This window comes from Elgaria multicarinata, chromosome 7, assembly GCF_023053635.1.
Source record: "Elgaria multicarinata webbii isolate HBS135686 ecotype San Diego chromosome 7, rElgMul1.1.pri, whole genome shotgun sequence".
Classification (NCBI taxonomy): Eukaryota; Metazoa; Chordata; class Lepidosauria; order Squamata; family Anguidae; genus Elgaria; species Elgaria multicarinata.
In genome coordinates, this window is record NC_086177.1 from 102,037,831 (window position 1) to 102,059,912 (window position 22,082).

The window sequence follows — 22,082 nt, forward strand, 5'->3', positions numbered from 1 at the left end:
ATGCACACTTATAAACAGGCCAGGATCCAATGCACTGCACACCACACTTCATGCATACATAGGTAGTGGGGGTGGGGGTGTTTCAACACACCCTTTTCACTAAGAGTCCCTCTACTAGCTAAAAAAAGTCCTCCCTGAAGGTCAGAGAACCCTCTGGAGTGGCATGCCACGAGGGGCTGCTGTACATGGAACTGGTTTACACGCACACCTATACATAATGTTTAAAGTGGCTCTAAGCAAAATTGGCTTTGCTTTATAAGTGAGCAAAACAAAACTTCTGCACAGGGTCAAGGGGGGGGAAGGTCTTACGCTACGTAGTCTTGCTCATCCTCCGCCTGAAAGTGGTATGTTCTATTATCTGGAAAACAAACATATAAATCTTCAAAATAATGATTTAAATAGTTTTTACATTAAATTATTTATAGAAGACGACTTAGGTTAGAAAAAAAAACATTTCTTAACTGAGGACAAATGTTGAAAATACCTATTTTCAGTAGGAAACATTTTGATCATATTGAACTGAATGTTAATGCGCTCCTAGAAAACACCTAGAGAGGGTGCCTGCTTAGCAAATGTACAAATTAGAATAATCATCACTGCAAACCCAATGCAAATGACTCTTTATCAGTTGGCAACACAGTGTTCACAGGCGCACTGTCTGGCACACATTAAGATCCCCTTTGGTGCCCACCAAGACACCCAACCCTGTGACCAACCTCACCACACCCATACACACCCACCTTCCTCAGCTCTTGTCCACAGTGTACTTTATATTATTTATTTATTGCATTTATATACTGCCCCAAAGCTGAAGCTCTCTACTTTGCCTCAGCAGCCACAAATAGGAAGTCAGCAGATCAGGAGAGAAAGACTTTCTGCTTAGGGGTTTGTAGCTACTGAGGGGACCACTACAGGTGTAGGCAGAAGGGGTGAATCCCGAGCACAGGGGCAGGACAGGAAGATGCAGGACAGGAGGGATATGAAGGCAAGAAAAGTTTGAATCCATGGGGGGGGGGGGTGGTCAAGAAAAGAGGAAACTCTGAAAATAAGTGTATGTGGGCCCAAATGACCGCAAGACAAATGTGCCCTCAACACCCCCTCCCCAAAATGAGGTGTGTAAAAGTTTGCCCATGCCACTCTAATTTAAACATATGCTAGCTAATTAACTTTAAACATTACATACGTGATATCAGGTCAAATGATTTCTTGTCTTCAGCATTTGGTTTCACTTGGCAGGTTAATAAATTCAACTTAGCAGGTTGCCTGTTTGACTAAAAAAAGAAAAGTGCATTTTACTTATAGCATTCAGAACTAGACTCAGAGCCAACAGTCCATTTTTTTTTCTATTGCCGCATTTTATGTTCCTTCCATGTACAGACTTACTATGCAACAGAACAATTGCATCACCATACCTTATTGGCCTGGTTTGCTCATAACACTGTGCCATGGTATGGTTTGTTGAAATCTGGCTTATTGTTGTGTCTAAACCAATACCTGCAAACAAACCGTGGTTTGTAACGAGCTACAAATGACAACTTTGTAAACGGCCCAGAGAGCTTTAGCTATGGGGTGGCATATAAATGTAATAAATAATAAATAGAAGTTGTGGTTATTTGTTGGCTTATGAAGTCTGACTTGCTTAGACCATGGTTTGTTGTAATGTCTGGACCCAGAACCATGACTTATCTCTGGGTTGTTTGCACTGCTGTTCATCCTGAAACACAGGTGCCCAGTAAGAACAGCCTGAAATCAAAACCACTCGGAAGGTTGGGAAAAGGAATGGAAAAGAAACAAAGCAGAATTGGGAGTGGGAGAGTGGGAGAGGATACTGGTTTATTTGCTTGTCTGCAAGACATTTTGTGGCTAAAGCCCCTAATCATTGTTTAACGTAAACCATAACTTATTGTGACATGCAAATATAGCCAATCAAATTTTAGAAATATTTGGAACAATGAAATTTTAAAAGAAAAACGTATGTATAAAAACTTATTTTGATTCAAAATGCTAAGTAAACCATTTGGTAAGATTTACAGATTTGTTATCTTTTATGAATGCTTCCATCTGTATGTGTGTAAACTATCCATTGCATGCAAATTAATTTAACCAAAGGATAATAAATATCCTCCACTACACCCCAATGAAAAGCAACTTCTAGCTTTGGAGCAGAGAAGTGATGAAAAAAGAAGAACTCTTTCTCTTCTAAATTGCTGTCTCCGGAGAGTCTTTTTTGTAAAAAGTGAGCCATGGGGATTCGGTAAAACATGTGTGCATATAATTTGTGGTTATACAAATATATATATATAAATGTATTGTAGAAATGTTGAGACACACCAAGTCATCTCTATTTACGCATTGTCAGCTATAGAGGAAAACATTGCTCTTGATCCCACTGCCTGCCAGTCCTTGAATACTGCTTCTTAGTCCCATATTCAGTGCCATTTTCAAAATATTGAGAAATTCATCCAAACATGCATCTATAATATACTGCTCATGGTGTGGAAGGCAAGTTGAACACAAGGGGGCGATGTCTACTAATAAAGGCTTCTCAATCTCCCCAGTAGCAACTTTCCCAAGCTCCTATCCCAAGTTAATTTCATTTCATTTTTTTGAATTACACAGTAACCTGACTAGTACATAGTAGTAGGTACTACCAATTACAATTGTGTATTCTTTTCTTTGTGACATGCATCTTTAAATTAATCACACTAAAAGATAAATTTGCTAATCCACCCATATTGTTTTGGCTTAATCCTAACCACCAAAAATATTTGACTCTTAATGGGAATTCTTTGTGAATATACTCCAAATTTCAACATTTAATATTGTAAAGGGAAGTACTTATTTAAATATTTATGCCCTGACTTCTGGTAATATATAATTCAATAGAAAACTTTGATGGTAGGACACTGAAAAAAAAATCATCTGATTCTTAAATTAATCTGTTTTTTTATATTCATATGAATGCATTTAGTTTTCAGGAACAGGACATACAGGACAGAAAGGGTTTTGCAGGCAGCAGGAGGCGGCTTGTGTGTGATTGGTTGCTTTGCTTCTACCCACACGGAGGAGGGGGTCAGTGAGGACAGAGAAGAGTTTTTCTATTTTGCTATGAGTTTGGCAAAGCACCATCTTAGTTTTGAGGGAGGATTTTTAGAGGGGTAGTGAGGCAGGCTTAGGTTATTTATTAAACTTCCAAGTAAATAATAATACCATCTATAGGAGTAAAACAGAAAAGTTTTATTTTGTGGTATTGAGCTAAATCTGTGTGCCATCTTGGTCTCTGTTTATGCTACTGCATACATTAGACTTAATAGCCAGCACCCACTTCCCCAAACTAGAAATTATAGTAAGTGATAAATTTGTCATATTCGGTGTTATTTGTGGTGGGTTAGAAGGTTAGCTGGGTCAGTGTGTACAGCTGATTTGACAGTGATGTTCCACTCCTTGGGCTTAACTATACTAGGTGTAAAGGGATAATAGGAGAAAATTTGGGTAAAGGAGGGGTGGAGGTCACAGACATGTCTATGAGAGATGCTAAGGGAAATGATGTTAAAGTTCCTTCCTAGTTCCCTAAAGGCAGCAGCGAGCCAGGGAAGCCTCCCTTAAGGAGAGAGATGCTGGATGTACAGGATATTAAGACCTCTTCCCACTTCTCAGGTGCTCCTGCTGTACTACTGATATCTTTTGGAGCCTGCAGCAAGCCTGGGAAAACAGCCTCTCCAGAAAGCATTTGTTTGTGCGATATCTAGAATTGATTCTTCAAAATTCTGTTCTTGCGCATTTCAGCAGTAATATGTTATCAGGGTACTTGAAGCCTGTGTTATGGTGAAGCAAGTTGCACTGATTTCAACTGAACTTCTTCACAAGGACCTTGTTCAGACGACACGCTAAGCCACCGTGGTTAAGTTTTCTGAACTAAACATTATGGCCTAGTGTGTTGTGTGAACCATTCTTAACCTTGGTGGCTACATAATCTCTGTTTAAACATGCTTACTAACCATTTGCTGCAAAAGGGTTAGTGGTCTGACCATGGCTTAGAGCAGTGGTTCCCAAACTTTTTCGGGTAACCGCCCCCTTGGTTCCACAAACTCATGTCCAGCGCCCCCTAACCTACACTATAAAAATCATTATTCAGAATAGCGGTTTTCAATGACCCACTAAGGAAGATAATAACAATAAAATTCAAAACAGTAACAATTAATTGAATACTTTATTCAAAATCCAATTGGTGTGCCCTGCCACGCTGGCTGCATCTCTCTCTCTCCAACCCCACCTCCCCCCAAGCCTCACAATAGCTGCCGGGCTGATTAGGACAGGAGGGTAGCAGCTCAGAGGGGAGATGCAACTCCTGACGGGGGAAGGGAGCCTGGTGATACCTTGCAGCAGCACAAGCCGTCCTGCTCCCCACCCACCCACCCGGCTGGCCGCTGTTCTTGGCAGCTGCTCTGCCACCTGCTGTCCTCCACGTGCTCCTTCCTCTCCGCCGCAGGGCTGCTGCTCCCGCCTTGCGCAGCAACTATCGCGAGAGGTCTCCCAGGCAGCTTGTAGGAGGGAGCAGCTCTGGCCAAGGGAGGGAGGGAGGGAGCCAGCGAGCGGCAGTGGTTCCCGCAGGAAAGAAGCCCTGGGCCCTCCTAGGCAGGAGAAGAGTGGGCAGAACAGCTGAATTCGCTGCTGTTTCCTGCTCCGCTGCCTCCTGTGGGCGCTTCCCCCACCCTACTTCTGGTGGGGCCACTGTGGACTTGAGATAGGAGAGAGCGGCTGCGTGGGTGAGAAAGTTCTGCCTGAGCAGGAGTGGTGTGGGGGGAGCTGCTGAATTTGCCGCTCTTTCCTGCTCGGTCCCTGGGTTTTAGGACGTTCTGGAGAGACCACCTCCTGTTAGCGCCCCCCTGCCGTCCCTTTGCCTCTTAACGCCCCCCCTATGCAATCCCACCGCCCCCAAGGGGGCAGTACCGCCCACTTTGGGATCCACTGGCTTAGAGTGTTGTCTGAACAGACCCAATGTAAGGCTAGGTTAACATGTATATGTAATGATCCTGCATTCAAAGACCAACATCCTAACATCACCATCATCATCTATTCAATTTATACCCTGCCAATCTACAAATTATCCTAGGCATCATACAAAATTAAAACGATTTAACAAAGTTAAAACAATTTTAATGAAGGCCCACATTCATTTTACATTGACTTGTGTTCTTACTACAAGGCTGGAAACTAAGTCAAGTCATATCCAAACATCCCCGTGTAAATGTGGATGCACAAATCTGTGCATATGCTATATGTCTATTATAGCTAGTTGTGCCTGCAGCTTGTCCTGGATTTCAAGTATCCATGTACAGAACTGTGTAAACAGTATTTGTTCTTCTGCTCACAGCCCTCTGGATCTCAACCAAAATATGTTCAATTGCTTTTTCTTTTCTTTTTTGGTACAGTTAGCACTTATTTTTCACAGATGTTTCAATGAATCCTTGCCAGAAGACAAGTCCAAGGAAAATTAAAATTATGGATGTACACTGCTGGGGAGAAAGGACACTGGGCTTTCCAGTTGAAAAACATCACATATAAAGAGGGCTTAAAATGTTTACAAACAGCATTTTCTCTCTCCAGTATTTATCTGGGCTTATTAAAGAAAATGTTATCTCAGACTGGGTCAAATGACCTACATCTCAATCCTATAGAGGCCTACTCAGAAGTCTCATTGAGTTGAACAAAGGTTTTGTTTTTTATTTGTTCAGTCGCTTCCGACTCTTCGTGACTTCATGGACCAGCCCACGCCAGAGCTTTCTGTCGGCTGTCGCCACCCCTAGCTCCCCCAAGGTCAAGTCTGTCACCTCCAGAATATCATCCATCCATCTTGCCCTTGGTCGGCCCCTCTTCCTTTTGCCTTCCACTTTCCCTAGCATCAGCCTCTTCTCCAGGATATACTGTCTTCTCATTATGTGGCCAAAGTACTTCAGTTTTGCCTTTAATACCATTCCCTCAAGTGAGCAGTCTGGCTTTATTTCCAGGAGTATGGACTGGTTTGATATTCTTGCAGTCTAAGGCACTCTCAGAATTTTCCTCCAACACCACAGTTCAAAAGCATCTATCTTCCTTCGCTCAGCTTTCCTTATGGTCCAGCTCTCGCAGCCATAGGTTACTACGGGAAATACCATTGCTTTAACTATGCGGACCTTTGTTGTCAGTGTGGTGTCTCTGCTCTTAACTATTTTATCAAGATTTGTCATTGCTCTCCTCCCAAGAAGTCAACGTCTTCTGATTTCCTGGCTGCAGTCAGCGTCTGCAGTAATCTTTGCGCCCAGAAATACAAAGTCTGTCACTGCCTCCACGTTTTCTCCCTCTATTTGCCAGTTATCAATCAAGCTGGTTGCCATAATCTTGGTTTTTTTGAGGTTTAACTGCAACCCATAGAATCATAGAATCATAGAATAGCAGAGTTGGAAGGGGCCTACAAGGCCATCGAGTCCAACCCCCTGCTCAATGCAGGAATCCACCCTAAAGCATCCCTGACAGATGCTTGTCCAGCTGCCTCTTGAAGGCCTCTAGTGTGGGAGAGCCCACAACCTCCCTAGGTAACTGATTCCACCGTCGCACTGCTCTAACAGTTTTTCCTGATGTCCAGCCGGAATCTGGCTTCCTTTAACTTGACCCCGTTATTCCGTGTCCTGCACTCTGGGAGGATCGAGAAGAGATCCTGGTGCCAACCCAGCTGGGCTGGCACCAGAGCCAAGTAGGCCTTTAAGCATACTGCTGCAGAAACCCCCCTGGCCAGCTGCCAGCCAGCCATTGACCGCTTAAGTTAATTTCCCTTCCTCCATTTTTTTTTTGGCCTGTTGGGTGGTGGCAGTTCCTCCTCCTCCTCCTCCCCTGGCTGGAAGCCCCAAGCACAATTTTAAAAGAAAGAAATGTACTATTGTTTTGAGTATCTGAACTATTGTTTTGAGTATCAGTATCTATCTGAACCAATCAGATTTTGCCTTTGTGGGACTCAGTAAATGAGGGCACCAAAGTGGCTGCGCCACCCCACCCTCCAGGCAGTGTCTGATTGGTTCAGATTGCTGCTACTCCAAATGTAAGTCTTTAAAAAAAATTAAAATGGGGTGCTGTGGGGCCTACAGGCTTGGCCGTGGCAATTCCTTTAGTCTTTTTGGCTAGCAGAGAGGGCAAGGAAGAAGAGGGCGGCAGCTGTGGCATGCTCAGGGGCAGCTGGTTACAGCATTGCAGCCACAGTATTATTCTGCATAAAACCATGCCACGGGAAGAAATCAGAGTGGTGTGGCGTGATCCAGTTCTTGAAAATTCCATGTTGGCTTCTAGTTTACCTCTAACCATGCTCACAGATTATTAAAAAGTGTCCTAGTTTTTTTTAAAAAAAATAACAAAATTCCACAAAGACCAAAGCCAACAAAAAGATTTCAGTTAACCAAATGTTATATTTTTTGTATAATTATTTTACAGAGCTTGATTTTTTTTTAAAGTGGATTTTGAAGGGGAAGAAAAGGGCAAAGGGAACATCTGGGGCACTAAAGAACAACATGTAAATGGAGACAAGAAGGAAGACATAGACAGGGAGAGAAGTACTGAAAATTGCCAAATTCGTATGTTTCACCCAACTAACTTTGGCAGCTCTGTTTAAAGTCCATTTTTTTCTGGGACTTCCCACTTTAAATTTTGGAATTAAAAGGATTCTAAGTTCCACACTAAAAAGACAGATTTCTACAGCTTCTAGAACAAGGGTTCTCAAAATGGCAAAGGACATATTTACTGTATACTTGCTAGTATTATAGTGTGATTATAGTGCTAATGACCTAATTCAATAGAATACTTAATTTCCCATAAATAATGTGACTCAAAAATGGATCATACTTACAGTTATTGCAAAACACCGCTCTGCTTTTTAGCAGGTAATAGCTGCTAATTACCCAATTGAAATACCTCAGAGCACCAAAACCATAACCTCGAATTATACCTGCATTCTTGGCAAGAGCTAGGTTTTAAGTCCTGGCCTGCCAATGAGAGTGAAATAAATTCTCTTTATATTTGTTTGGTATACATCTGTCTCTGATAAATGCAGACGAATCACCAAAGGCAGACACTAAGTAATGCAGGAGGTTAGTGCAAAGAGGACAGGTTGTTTCCCTGTAACTTTGGTTCTTCGAGTAGTCATCTGTGAACTCACCTATGCAGAACAGTCTTCTAGAGCTGAACAGACTTAGGCGGGTGTCCCGCCCAAACCCTCTGTGCAAGCTATGGGTGTAGCTCCCGCCTGCCTCTCAGTTCCAAGTCCACCACAGCAGAGGAGTAAAAGAAGGTGAGGCATTGAAGGAGGGAGGACAGTGGGTTGTGAGTTCACAGACGACTACTCAAAGAGCCTCCTGTCCTTATTCATGGTATCTGCGACTCACAAATATGGGTGACAGCTTAGTACAAGCGTCACTATTTTCAGGGATCTTAAAAACAACATTTTGGCGCTATTCAAAATTCCATTCAAAAGTTACAGATGTCTATATCAAAACACCCTGTCTTGGAATCAACATTCTTGACTGATGTCTTAAATGAATAGTTGTTTTCATAAATGAAGCTTAAAGGAGTTCTTGTTTCAATTGCTCTTTAAATGTGAATGCAAAACCTACATTGGCAAGAATCTTCATTTGCATTATGAGTTCTTCTCCCCTGCATTAACAATAATCAAATGTAAAATAAGTCAAGAGAGGCTCAAAGGCAATTTAAGCCTCATATGAAAATGTTCCAAAGCTGTAGTAAGCATTATTAAATTATCCACAGTTCCACACACACCACAACTCTGTCTCTAGGCCAGGTTCAAGACAAATACAAGCAAGCAAAAGCTCATAGAGCATCATCATCATCATATTATTATTATTATTATTATTATTATTATTATTATTATTATTATTATTCAGGAACTGTAATATTCAAAACATCTTGCAATCTACCCCAATAATTGCACTACTTCGCTCTCAGCATCTGATCTGAGGGAGTGAAGTCTATGAATTCTTTCAAATATTATGCTGAAGACCATTTAAGAACCAAGGCATACCAGAAGATAAATGTCACATCTGAATGCTGATTGCCTCAGCTATGACCACGGGTAACTATGGTTTGTTGCAGATATAATTCCCCCCAATCTCTTAACCACGAGAAGCACCTCTCAACTTGCAGCTCCTTCCTTGTCTTTCCCCACTCAGGCTTGTACACTGCTTCTTCCATCTCCTGCTCAAATTCCCCCTTTCTTTTTTCAGTTCTATGGTTTACATCTCACATCTGCACTATGTTGACCCCAATCCATAGCTAGCTTTAAACCAGAAGAGGGGATTCTCCAATCTGCAGACCAAATCTGGTTCATCAAGGTTCCCAATCCAGCCCATGAAGGCTCCCTCAGTCACCCGATCCACTTCCCTTAATTTTTCTTTTTATCATTGGCTAGGATTGTCAATTGGTGATTGTTCTCCCCCCCTTTAAAACAACAACAAAACTTTCTGCTTAGCAAGCTGATGGCATTCCTATGACCCAAGTCATTTCCTGCTAGAGAAATGCTCTCCTCCTCCCACTCCCACTCTCGCTACTTCACTCTAATTTTCTAATCGCATTCTCAGGCGCTGTAAGTATTAAGAAAAAGCAAAAGGGAGAGGGTCTGGCAATGACAGTAGCTCAGGGGTAGAGCCCATGCTTTGCATGCAGAAGGTCCCAGGTTCAATCCCTGACAACTCCAGGTAGGGTAGGAAGAATTCCCACCTGGAGAATCCCCCAAATCACTGCCAGGCTGCCTGGCAGTGATTTGGTATTAACAAATAAATATTTTATGTATTAAAAATAAATAGGCTCGTGCCACTTACTATGTGCAGCCCTGCACCCTTCATATTTGGTCCCATCTACCTTTGAGACCATTCAAAGTTTGGAATTCAGCCCTCATGTTGAAAATAGCTCCCCACCTATCCTTTAAACTATAGTTTGGAACCTGCTTCCAGCCATAGTTTCAGACTCTGGTTTGTAACTATCAATGGTTATAGTCCAGTTAAGTGCATAGCCATAGCTAGCACTAAAAAAAGGGAGTGGTGGATTTAAACATGTGAGGAGAGGAAAAGCACGGGATCCTGAGGGCACTCTTGACTTCTCAGCTAAATTTAAGAGATTGGTAACATTACCGAGCCTATGAGCTTATTAAAACTGGATTTGCACTAAAAAAAAAACCTAGTAATACTCTTATTTCTGAATACCCATTCTAATTCCAAAGACTCCTTTCAGATGTCTCTATTCAAAAGGAAAAAATGAGAAAGGTAAAATATGATTCAACCAAAAAAAGATCTGCCCATCATCTCAATTCCAGGTTTAAAATCACCTAAGGATAATTCAGATGCAATTCTAAACCAAACATCACAAAAATGCAGTAAATGCATGCCATTTCATAGATTCTTAAACAACAACACTTGTTACAGTAGAACAGTCTGTTTCGAGGTACAATCCGTAGTGCTGGCGCTTACTTAAAAAGACCTACATGGCTTGGAATCTGGGTACCTGAACAGAATAGAAGCTGTCCCAAACTCTGCTGTCATCATCTGAGGCCCAGTTCCGTGTCCTTCCTCCATCTGAGATTAGGTAAATGGTGACCAGGGAAAGAGCCTTTTCAGTAGAGGCATAGGTATACTTTAGGGTGGATTCCTGCATTGAGCAGGGTTTGGACTCTATGGCCTTATAGGCCCCTTCCAACTCTACTATTCTATGATCTGTGAAATAGGCGAGGCTTGACTAGCACCAACTTTGATGTCATTTTACTTCCGGGACATTTCAGTATGTAACGCAAATTGTTTTGATTATGGTTTTATCTGTTCTGCTGAACTTTATTGGTTTGTTTTATTTTGCAGTGCCTTATATATTTTCTATTTTTGTTATGTATTGTATGTTGGGCAGTAAAGAAACTTTCAAAAAGAAAAATAATTTGGTATTACATGAATGAGCTCTGCACTGAGCAGGGGGCAGGACTAGATGGCCTTATAGACTCCTTCCAACTCTACTATTCTATGATTCTACGACCATGTGTGCCCTACACATGCCCCATTTGATTTAACTTTCTGGCTTCCAGCAAACCAGGCTTGCCACTTCATTTGAACTTGCAAGCTAGAATTGGCATAAGTCCTCCAAACAGGATCAAACCCTAGTCACAGTTTGGTGATACATTTAAACTAACCATTAATCTAACTCTGGAAAAAGCAAAAAAAGGAACTCTTTAGGCCATCACTTTTTGCATCAAAAAGGGGTTATTAGAGAAAAGCAGATACCATTTTTTTAAAAAATAATAATAATACAGACAAGCAGCATTTTAAGCCCTCTACATGGTTCTCCTCCAAACAACGAGCTGTTCACCTGGACTCATCTGCCAGCACCACACCACTGCCTCAACACATTTAAGGTGGATGATCAGTGATGGTAACACTAGACTTTAGCATGTTGCATATTGCTTAAGACTAACAACTCACCTATTTCAGTCAGTATTTCTAATCTAGCCACCATGAGGCATTTGCTTATCTGTAGACACCTTTAGCTGTGTCTAACTGCAGCTTAAATAAATGGTTACATAGGCTCAGTTCAGATGACATGTTAGTCAACTCAATGTGAAAACTCCACTCAATGAATGAGTTTTTAGGGGGTACTCCCCACACAACATGTTCTAGCTCTACCATTGTGTGACTGCCGGTTACAGTGGAGTTGAGTAAAATCTATCACAATGTTTGATTGACAATGTTCCTCCGCCCTCTCTTTTCCCCCAGTCCTCCTGTTGGTATCCCATCAGCCATTGCTGGAAAAAAAACCACAATCCCGGCGGCTCTCCTAGAGTGGCAGTTGCTCCTTTCACCGCTCTTGCCAGAGAACTCTGTAGCCAAAGGGAAAGGTCAACTAAACGGAACAGAAAACTCCATAGAACCCTCCACACAACACAACGGTTGTGCAGTAACTCTCCTCTGCACAGCGTGGATATTCTGCATGGAGTGTTTTCCCAAAAGAAAACCAATGCTGTGTGGAGTTTTCCCGCCACACAACACATTTCTCAATGGCGGTGTAAAAAGTCCACTGTGGAGTTGTAAAATCACCCTTGAGAAATGTGTTGTCTGAACTGACCCATAGTCTAACAAGGTATGTTGCCCTATTATAACAGACACTGACTAAGTACATTCAGCCAGGACACTTCAAAAACAAAATTGCCCAAATGTAGGTTTTACACTCAGCCGTAGGTTTTACGTTTGGTCCACATGTACAGAGCTTTATGAAACTTAAACACACAGGATAAATAGTAGTAGAAGGTGGGTGAGGGAGGGATACCATGCAGAAATGGCAGGAGAAAGTGATAATTCAAAAGTTTGTTCTTGTCAGGGAAAAGGAACATCAATACAAAAATTACCTGCAATTATTAAGATCCATACTACTTGAGAAGCTGCATTGCAAACTTTAAATTACTTAGGATTAAGTGAGGGAGAAAATCCTCTTCAATTTGAGAAAGCTAACATAGTAAGAAAACCTGCTGTTCCAAGAGTTTGTACTGGAAATAAAAAATAATCATGCAATTTCAAATTCTGCACAGTGAGATGTAAACTATTATTCGATAGCTGCAGCTCATAAAAATTTAAAGGGTGGAAAGCATTTAAACTAAATGTTATTTTTAATGTAAACCAGAGTCCAAAGAATCATACTAAGAAACACCATTCAGTTAAGAACATGGTATGAGCCATGCTGGATCAAACCAAAAGTTTATCTAGTCTAGCAGTCTGTTCCCAGAATGTCCAACTAGATGCCTATGGTAAGTTCACAGTAGGAAATGAGGCATACTAGAGGTAATATATACTCATCATGACTAGTAGCCATTGACAGCCTTATCTTCATAAAATTATTTAATCCCCTTTTAAAGTTGTCCAAGTTTGTGGCCATCATTGGCCTGGTTCATACAACACGCTAAACCATGCTGCTTAACCACAAAATGGTTAAGGGAATGCATTCCCTTAACCATTTTGCAGTTAAGCAACATGGTTTAGCGTGTTGTCTGAACCAGGCCACTATCTCTTGTTGTAGTGAATTCCATACTTTAATTATGTGATATGTGAAGAAGTACTTCCAGTTGTGTGTTTCTGTGTTAGCAGTGGGGAGGGCGGGCTGGTATGGTTAATTATTAAGTAGTAAATCCTGCATATATTCCAATGTGCAATGCCAATTACCTTGTTGGGATAAAATTGAGGAAGACCATAATTTTACATACGTTTTATTTTTAATGGGTTAGATGCAGACTTAGGCAGGCACACAGTATTTTATTTATTTATTTATTTAAGGATTTTTATGCCGCCATTCAGCCAAATAAGGCTCTCACGGCGGCTTACAAAAGTATTTCTTGACAGTCCCTGCCCACAGGCTTACAATCAGTAGACTCATTGAAATCAATGTGACAAGCCAGACAAAAATAACTTAAGTCCTATTGATTTCAATGGGTCTACTCTGAGCATGGTTAAGTCTGGTCCAACTAAACAGATTTCATTAAAAAGAAATGATTACATTAAGTGACGCATAAAACAATTTGGGTATAAAAACAGCAGTATAAAATACTACTTACGGTTGCATGTGATATGGTCAGAATACCATTTTTAACAGTGCATTTTCTTCTTTGCCAAACTTTCCGTAGCCTAAACATTAGAGGAATGTGACATAATAAAAATGTTTCAGAATATAATTACAATTATTGATAGTATTGTAGGAATAAAGTTGGACCCTTTAATTTTCCTACTAGTTTCCACTTATTAGTTATACCAAAAGAGTTAATTTCCATGTGACAGTGACAGCAAAGATTTAGGGCTGAATAGATGAATAAACATGCCATATTGTCTATATTCACACATCACATAAAAGTTAAGAGGAAGGCTCTTAAGTAAAATCAGTCATGATAACACACACATTTAGATGCATAATAGGACTCCTACCAGGATCAGACCATACACACAACATCTGAATGAACTTTGTCTATGACTTGCAAACAGCATGGAAGAAATTTGCAGTAAGTTGGTCATGGATTAAGGCACGGATGTGGCAAAGGATATGGGATAATTTAATTTCTTTAGCTTAATAATAAAATTTGTCAAAGGCAATTTAAAGACAAATATAAACATAAATATATAAGGCTGAATTGAAACTGGATTTAATGAAACTAAGTTTCATTAAAACCGTAGCCCCTCATGAAGCAACCTCTCCCCCTATTTTTTTTTTTTGGGGGGGGGGTGCTGTAAAACAGAATGCAAACGTTTGTCCATTCAGAGTAAGGGCAGGAAGCACTGCCTTCAGTCTAATTTGGTTTTGGGGTGGTGGTATTTATATATTTATTTATTAAAATGCATAGATGACACATTCATCTGAAAGAATTTTAGGATGGCCTACACAAAAATCAGATATTCATTGCAATACACACACAGTATAAACCCTAAACATAAATACAGTAAAACAGAAACATAAAATTATGTCAACCAGCTAAAAATACCAATTTAAATTTAAAATACCTGGGCAAATAAAAAGATTTTAACCTGCCACTGAAAAGAGTACAATGTTGGCTTCAGGCGTACCACCTGTGGGAGGGTATTCCAAAATCAGGATGCCACCACAGAGAAGGCCCTCTCTTTTGTAGTTGATAAATGTACTTCCCCTATAGATGGAATATGGAAAAGGGCCTTCTCTCATGATCTTAATTCACAGAAAGATTGATGTATGATGTTATCATGCTCCCAAATCTGATTAGCTACATGGTGCCATGATATCATCATGCTGGCTAATCCCTGGCTGACTAGATCATGTAGCTTGCAAGAAGAAAAGTTCTTTTTTTTAAAGCATGGCATTAAAGCAGCTGCAGAGGCAGAGGCCAACGAACACAAACCAATACACAAAAGATCTTAGGATCTTTTGATCCTAAGACCTTAGGATCTTTTTTGAAGTACATTTTGCCCCCACCCTCCAAAGCCTCCTTTTCATGCTAAAAGTGTTCACTTATGAAAATTCGCCACACACCTCAAATAAAAATACATCATATCAAAAAATTACTAAACATACAAACAAGCCAGAGCAATATAAAATCCCCCAAACCTCAAAAGTCAAAAAAGCAGTTCACATAAAAGAATCGCATAATGTTCAAACAAGCCAAGAGCTAAAGCTGCAGGTCCGTAACTGGATGCCACCATAGATTAGGCTGTATTCTGATCTCATCACAGATGGGGCCCATGGGTGAGTATATTTTTCTCCCAGTATGATGTCAGCAAATGATAGAACTCTTACTGCCGGGGTGGGGGGGGGGTGATGTGTGGCCCTCCAGATGTTGTTGGATTACAACTCCCACCAACCCTAGCCAGGACAGACAACAGTGATGGATCATGGGAGCTGCAGGCCTCTATTACATGCATGTCCATCCTTACTTCCAGAAAGCTCATGGTGGGCTACACAGGTGATCTCCCAGCTAGCACCAATCAGAACCAGACCTATTCAGCTTCATCAAAACTGCTGCATCATTTATCTTTTAAACAATTCTCCACCCAATGAGGTATATGGATTCAACTTCTTTCGGCTTGATTACTGGTGCTGTTTTCACTTGCTGTGCAGTTGGGATACTTTCAGATTTACCCTGAATTATATTTAATAAGGATAAAATGGCTCTAATATTAGGTGGGCTTATAATCAAGAAAAGGTTTAACGTGATGATTGTGGCCAAATCATCAGATGTTTCATTTATATTAAAATATTCAAACAAGTCAAAACGTTTTTTGATTGAGTTTCAGATCTGATGACACAAAAAATTAATGAGATACCAATTTAAATATTTGGCAGGCAGTTGGCCAATACACACAGACGTGTACATATATTATATATTTTGGGCAAAGAACATGTGTGCTAAATATGCCACTTGAAGCTCGGGAGCAGGGCCGTTTACAGTTAATAGTTGTCATTGGAGAGGGTTTTTTTATTGAGACTGCAGGGATGTGAAATAACTATCTTTTTCTGTCAGAGTTCTGCGGAAAACACTCCCCTCACTCATTTGCTAATAGCCCTGGGAAGGAGGTTTCCAGTGGCATCAATGTGAGCTCTCCTTCCTGGGCTGATAGCAGATTGGGGGTGGGGGTGGAAAAGAGATTATTGTTAGGATCACAGCAGGAAGGGAAGTATTACCGCTACTCTGCATGCTGGGGGGCCTTGATGAAAATTGCCCCTGCAACAGCTATTAACTGTTTTAAAAAAAAAAAAAAACTAGAACTGACCTGCTAAGTGTCATGTCTAGCTTGGCCCTTAATAAGCACAAATACTCTATAAAGGTAAAACTCAATTGTCAGAGAGAGGATGAGTAGGAATTGTCGATTGCAAACATTAGTGCTTAGCAACTTTACTTTTGTTGGTTTTTTTGTTTTTTACTTTTGCATGTAATACATCTAAGGAGGTTAAGCTTGAAAATTCTGTATGTGTGAACAGATATTTATACTGATGGGTTTTTTTTAAAAGCAAGAACACAGACATATTATGAACATTTAAAATCAATATAATCACAATAGTTAAAACTGAAGGAGCTATAATAGAGTGACCAGATTTAAGAGGGCAGGTTATCTGCAGTTTTAACTGGTGTGATAAATAGGAAATTTCACCAGGTTCTCCATATATACAAATAACACCTTTGGAAATTTCCTCTTCACTACAACTGTTAAAGATACAGGAGCCCTGTCCTCCTTTTCATATGGTCACCCAACAACATATATATTCATAAAACTTTTTTTTTGCAAGCTACCTTATAAAAGCATTGTGTCCTGAAAGCAGGCTAGATGTTCAAATAATAAATAAATTTAATAAATACAAATATTCTGAAAAATGCTTTGATATGAGTTTTTCAGATAATTGCAAATGGGCTGCACCTTCTCCCAAGAGCTGGAGAAGAAATGCAAGTTTTATTACGTGTGTACTGAATTTTTATGTGATATTTACTGCGCTATATGTTGAAATATTTGCCAACAGTATTTCTTCCCTTGACAGGCCTCAGAATTTGTTAGAAGTATTTAGGGAAATGGTTTCATCAATTTTAACTGCAGCCATTTTTCAAATCATGTACATTTTCAGATTTTATAAGCTAAATGTAAAGTGCTTGGTCTGATTCAGCAGAGCTCGTTTTTTATGCATTTTCTAGCACTGGTTGGCTCCACTCATCAAGTATTATGCTTTAGAGTACATACCCATCACTTTTCTTTGAAAGATAACCCTTTTTCTCACTGCCATACTCCTTATTTCCCTGCAGTTGGTGCATGCTGTATCCTCCTTGCCTGCTCTGGGAATCCTAGAGAGAAGGACAGGAACAAATAAATATTTCTCTTCCTTTTCCATATTAATTTTTAGCTTACTTTCTATGTTTCATATGAATTACTTTATTTATAGAACCACAATGAAAAAATATATAGGACTCTGAGCTTGTTACATGGGGGTGGGGGGTTAGCATGGAAAGAATTATGGGACATTTCCAGAAAGAAGCTTTGAAAAATTACATAATATTTTAGTAAAGAATAAGATTTAAATGTTTGGGAAAAATTGTCAACAGAAGCAGGTAAGCTATACATGCAGCACAATACATATTTACAGTACAAATATCTTCATAATTAACTAGCTTTACCAAGTAACACTACTTAGTTTAATTCACAGGTTTTAAGGAGTGGAATGACATCCAATGAATGCATGTGTGTGCATGCTTGTATATGCATATATGTGCAAGAGTGTATATGTGCATGTGTATATATACACACATACTTTGGTATAATTATACACACACACACAAACATATACCACTGATAAAAATGCAGTGGTTTAAAGGACTGCAAATTCACTATGAAAACTATGATTCATTAAAACTTTGACTTACTCTCCTAGACTTCGATCAGGAAAGGCAAAGGCAACATAGGAAGAAAAAAGTAGAACATTAAGACAGCATTATTTGCTAAAAGAAGAATAGTTATGTGCATTTTGCAGTATCTTTATTCCAATAATTCAGTCTGTAGCAAAGGCACCAATAAAAGCAGCAAGAAATATGCATGTTTAGATGCTTCATAGCTGACGCTTCTTGGGTAATGCCACACAGCTTCTTACGGGAAGGGTATAAAAAGGTAAATAAGAGAAGGAGCAAATGATGGCCATTCCACAGCATGAACTGTTCTGATAAAGCTGCCACTGATTCTGAGATTATATCTACTAGTATTTATATAATTCATTGTCCCTACCCTCCTCCATGTTTTAACACTTGCAATTCAACTAGTAGAACATGGCTCAAATACTAAAACCAGGTTCCACTCCCTCGAATTCATACGCCATGCTTTGCGCCTCAGGAAGAGTTCAGCAACTGATAAGCTAGAAAGTAACATCTGAATTAATGAACATAGTATTAATTTTGCAACAGAAACTGGTTCACAAAGAATCAGCTTACAAGCAAGTCCTCTATCTCTTGAAATTCTCATGAGAAAAAATCTAGAATTGCTAAAAACTAAGCAATGCTGTGTTAAGATGGTCTCAGAAGGTATTTAGCCTACCTGTACATCAAAGAAGAAGAAGAAGAAGAAGAAGAAGAAGAAGAAGAAGAAGAAGAAGTGTCTGAATAGCATATAATCATCAGGATTCACTGGTATGACCTGATATACACCTTCATATGACTTCCAGACTTTCTGCCTTTGCTCTCTAGGTCTGGTTTTCTCTTTTGAGTTTGAGGCATGGCTCTCAACAGAGCATACCTCAACCAATCATCTTTCTGGCTCTAGTGTAATGCTTTGGGTGCAGTAGAAAACTTGAAAACTTATGTCAGCATCCACATGTACAGTATGAAGGTATAAATGGAACTTGCTCTCTGGAATGCTCAACTAGCTCTCCACAAGTCAGACGGTGAACTGTAAGGATGCTATAACATATGTAGCAGCTTTGACCTTTGTCTGGCAATGCATACCTGTATGTATCTAAGAGATCTTAAACAACAGGGATGAATAATGATGGCGAAACAACAATAGTGGCAGAGTTACCCAAACACTACTTTTATATGCATTTTGTAATCCCAGAAGCGATCATTCTTAACATACATAAAAATATTGGATCAAAAGAATTATGAACATATTACCAGGAAAAATCCAGTTTAGTTCATACTTATCAATATTCTGATTCTATATTTTTACAATTGTAATGCCATAATGGACCACTACAATGAGAAAAAATAATACCAAAATAACTAAGTTTCTCCTTAAAAATGCACATATTTAATCACCTAAGAGATTAGAGCATTAGTAGAGATTAGCAAATGGTTCTGTAAAATTTATGTGCACTGTACAGTATCTTTATTCCAATAATTCAGTCTATAGTAAAAGCACCAATACTATAGAACTATGCCCCTCTAGTTTCTATACCATCTGACAGAATCCTATTGAGTATTTCTTCAGTATCAAGAATTGAAACATTGTGGTATTTGTGTAAAATTCACACAAAAATCTCATGAGCAAAAAGCAAAAAAGCCATTTGTTTGATATTTTCTTTGAAATAGTTCAGAGGCAAACTTTTATTTCATGAAAGCCTTAGAGTATATGATTAAACAAGGGGAGAAACAGGAGGATTGAAGAAAGGGTGCTAAGTCTTTTCTTCGCCAGCTCTTTTACCACTCAAAATTTCTCTACTCCCCAAGCTGCTTTTCCAGTTTTAGGAATCCAGATATATGCTTATCATTCCTTCTGTAACACTGCAGGGAGTATAGTATTGCAGGGTGAACAACTGCTGGCAGGGATGGGGTGAAACACCACTTCCTCCCTGCCATTATTATTCAAAACCGGTTGCTTCTCAAGGTTGCATTTCATTTTAAAACATGCCAGTCAGGGCTTCATCACATCCATTTCCACATATATAATTTTATTTTAAAAAAACATTTATATCCTGCCCTATATCACAAGGATCTCATCTAATTTGAAGTATACACCTAAGGCTTTGGCTAGAAATATTTGGAGCAAGTCATACCTCTACAATTTTTCAACTAACTCTAACATGGCCATTGATGTCAGTATCAATGTCAGTATCTCTGTAGAAACCCCGTTCCTTTGCCCCAAAACAATTGATTTCTTTTTATTACAGTAAATATTTCCCCTGGGTTCCAAAAATACTTGAAGATGATCATAACCTTTGCTCTAAGCCATCATTTCAATTCTTAAAAGCCAAATTTTAATTATGAATTTGTAGTTATAAATGTAGAGAATATATTTTAAGGAATGCTTTGTATAACCACTCATTAGCTGAATCTTTAATGTTTCATAATCCTTTTATTTTCAGAAGACACATATATTCAGAAGTGCAGAAGGATATCCATACTATTTTAGAAGCAGGTGATAATGCTATCACTGTACAAAATACCCCAAAAGGGGGTTGATTTTATAGCTGCATTCTAATTATATAATCTTGGAAAACAAGTGTATCTTTCTATTATCTGCTTTCTTGAAAGTCACAATCAATGCTGATTATAATATACACACAATGCCTTCACACACACAAAAACATAATGAAACTATGAGGTCATCCCTTTTTTTCCATCCTACTAAGAAACGCTGTAAACAGATTGGTAGGTTTTTATTATATTCATTTTGAACACAGAAAACTTTTTAATGATTAATTTAAGTGTTATATTATGCAAACACAGTGTAATTTAAGTATACTCTGAGAATTCTCCTGACTATTTAGATAAAAGAACAATTACTATTCATATATTGCTTATACAAACTGTACCCTCCTCCAGTTACCAGCATCTGAGTCTGAACGCCAGACGAACCCAGTCATAATCTTAGCAATGTGAATGATCACAACCTCATCCTTGGGATGTTAATTTTAATAAGCTCTGTGCTAAGGAGAGGAGCTATTTAATGTGTATGTGCATGTGCATGTTATTTCACCAGTGATCTGATTATTTATGCTATCCTATATAAGTAGGGTGCAAAAAAAGTATTTTTGGTAAGTGACAGCGTACATCAAGTTCCCCCCTTTTTTATTTGATCTTCCAACTTCAACCTGCATTGCTGGTTGGCAAGTCTGCAGAGTTACTTTTAGCAGGCCTCAGAAGTCTCCACCGTGCATAACACTACTGGTATCCAAGTAGTTTTATCCTGCCTTTCCAATGGTCAAAACAGATTACACTCTCATAAACATATTAAAAACAATACAATACATATATATCAACAATGAAAAAGAGAAGAGGCACCAGATAAAACATATTAGGGAATGTGAAGGAACAGAATTGCTGTCAAATTTTCTATATAGTTTAGTTTGGGTAATATAGAGTTAATTTCTTTTCCAAGGTTACTAAAAACCAAAAGGTTGAAAGTTTAGGCAGCCAAAGGATGGCAGTTATAATAAGTCTACCAGAAAAAGAGAGGGGACAGGAGGTTCCACTAACGGTCAGGAGTCTTGCCCAGTTTTTTGGTTCAGAAAAGTCTGCTCAGAAGAAAAAATAGTTTTCACAGTTTTGCAAAGAGGTCAGCAGAGTTTAAAGCAAAAGTGAACCTTCCTGAGTTACAAGAGCACAGGCTAAATCTAAAATATAAGGACTAGAGGCCAACCCCCTACAGATTTTTAGAGAAGCTGAAAGAAAATCAGAGGTTGGTAGGCTGGAAAGAAGAAAGAAAGAAGCTCAAGAAAGAAAGTTACTTGGAAAAGCTGAGAACTTTGACAGCAAAATAGTGCTGGAAAGATCTAGGATAAAACAGGGCCAATCTAATTAGGATTAGCTGGATTCATTTAACCCTAGTTATTTATTTTAACCATTTAGCTTTCTCTCTCTCTCTCTCTCTGTGTGTGTGCGTGTGCGCGCGCATGTTGTAACCATTCAGATGTTAATTTTTTTTTAGTAATAATAATAATAATAATAATAATAATAATAATATCATCACAGTATTTTGTTTTTACAATTTTGTTTAAATTTTGTGATCTCTTTTCTTGTTGGATTACCCACTCCATTCCTAGAAGCCAAACCCAACACTAAATACTAAAAGTATTTGCAAGAGACCGAGAGGGGTTTACGG

At 39.2% G+C, this 22,082-nt stretch overlaps 1 protein-coding gene across 2 annotated transcripts in view; it reads right to left on the bottom strand.

Annotated features, from left to right (window-relative positions):
- The window catches only part of ASAP1 (ArfGAP with SH3 domain, ankyrin repeat and PH domain 1), a 156,040-nt gene that overhangs the window by 35,509 nt on the left and 98,449 nt on the right, over positions 1-22,082 (bottom strand). The window contains exons 11-14 of one of the 2 annotated variants that reach the window (XM_063131140.1): positions 17,241-17,341; positions 13,610-13,679; positions 1,184-1,271; positions 310-358 (exon numbers count right to left, since the gene is read on the bottom strand). In XM_063131140.1, the coding sequence (XP_062987210.1) occupies positions 310-358; positions 1,184-1,271; positions 13,610-13,679; positions 17,241-17,341 (308 nt within the window). The remainder of the gene's footprint in view (positions 1-309; positions 359-1,183; positions 1,272-13,609; positions 13,680-17,240; positions 17,342-22,082) is intronic. The other variant, XM_063131139.1, reaches the window with a different exon arrangement.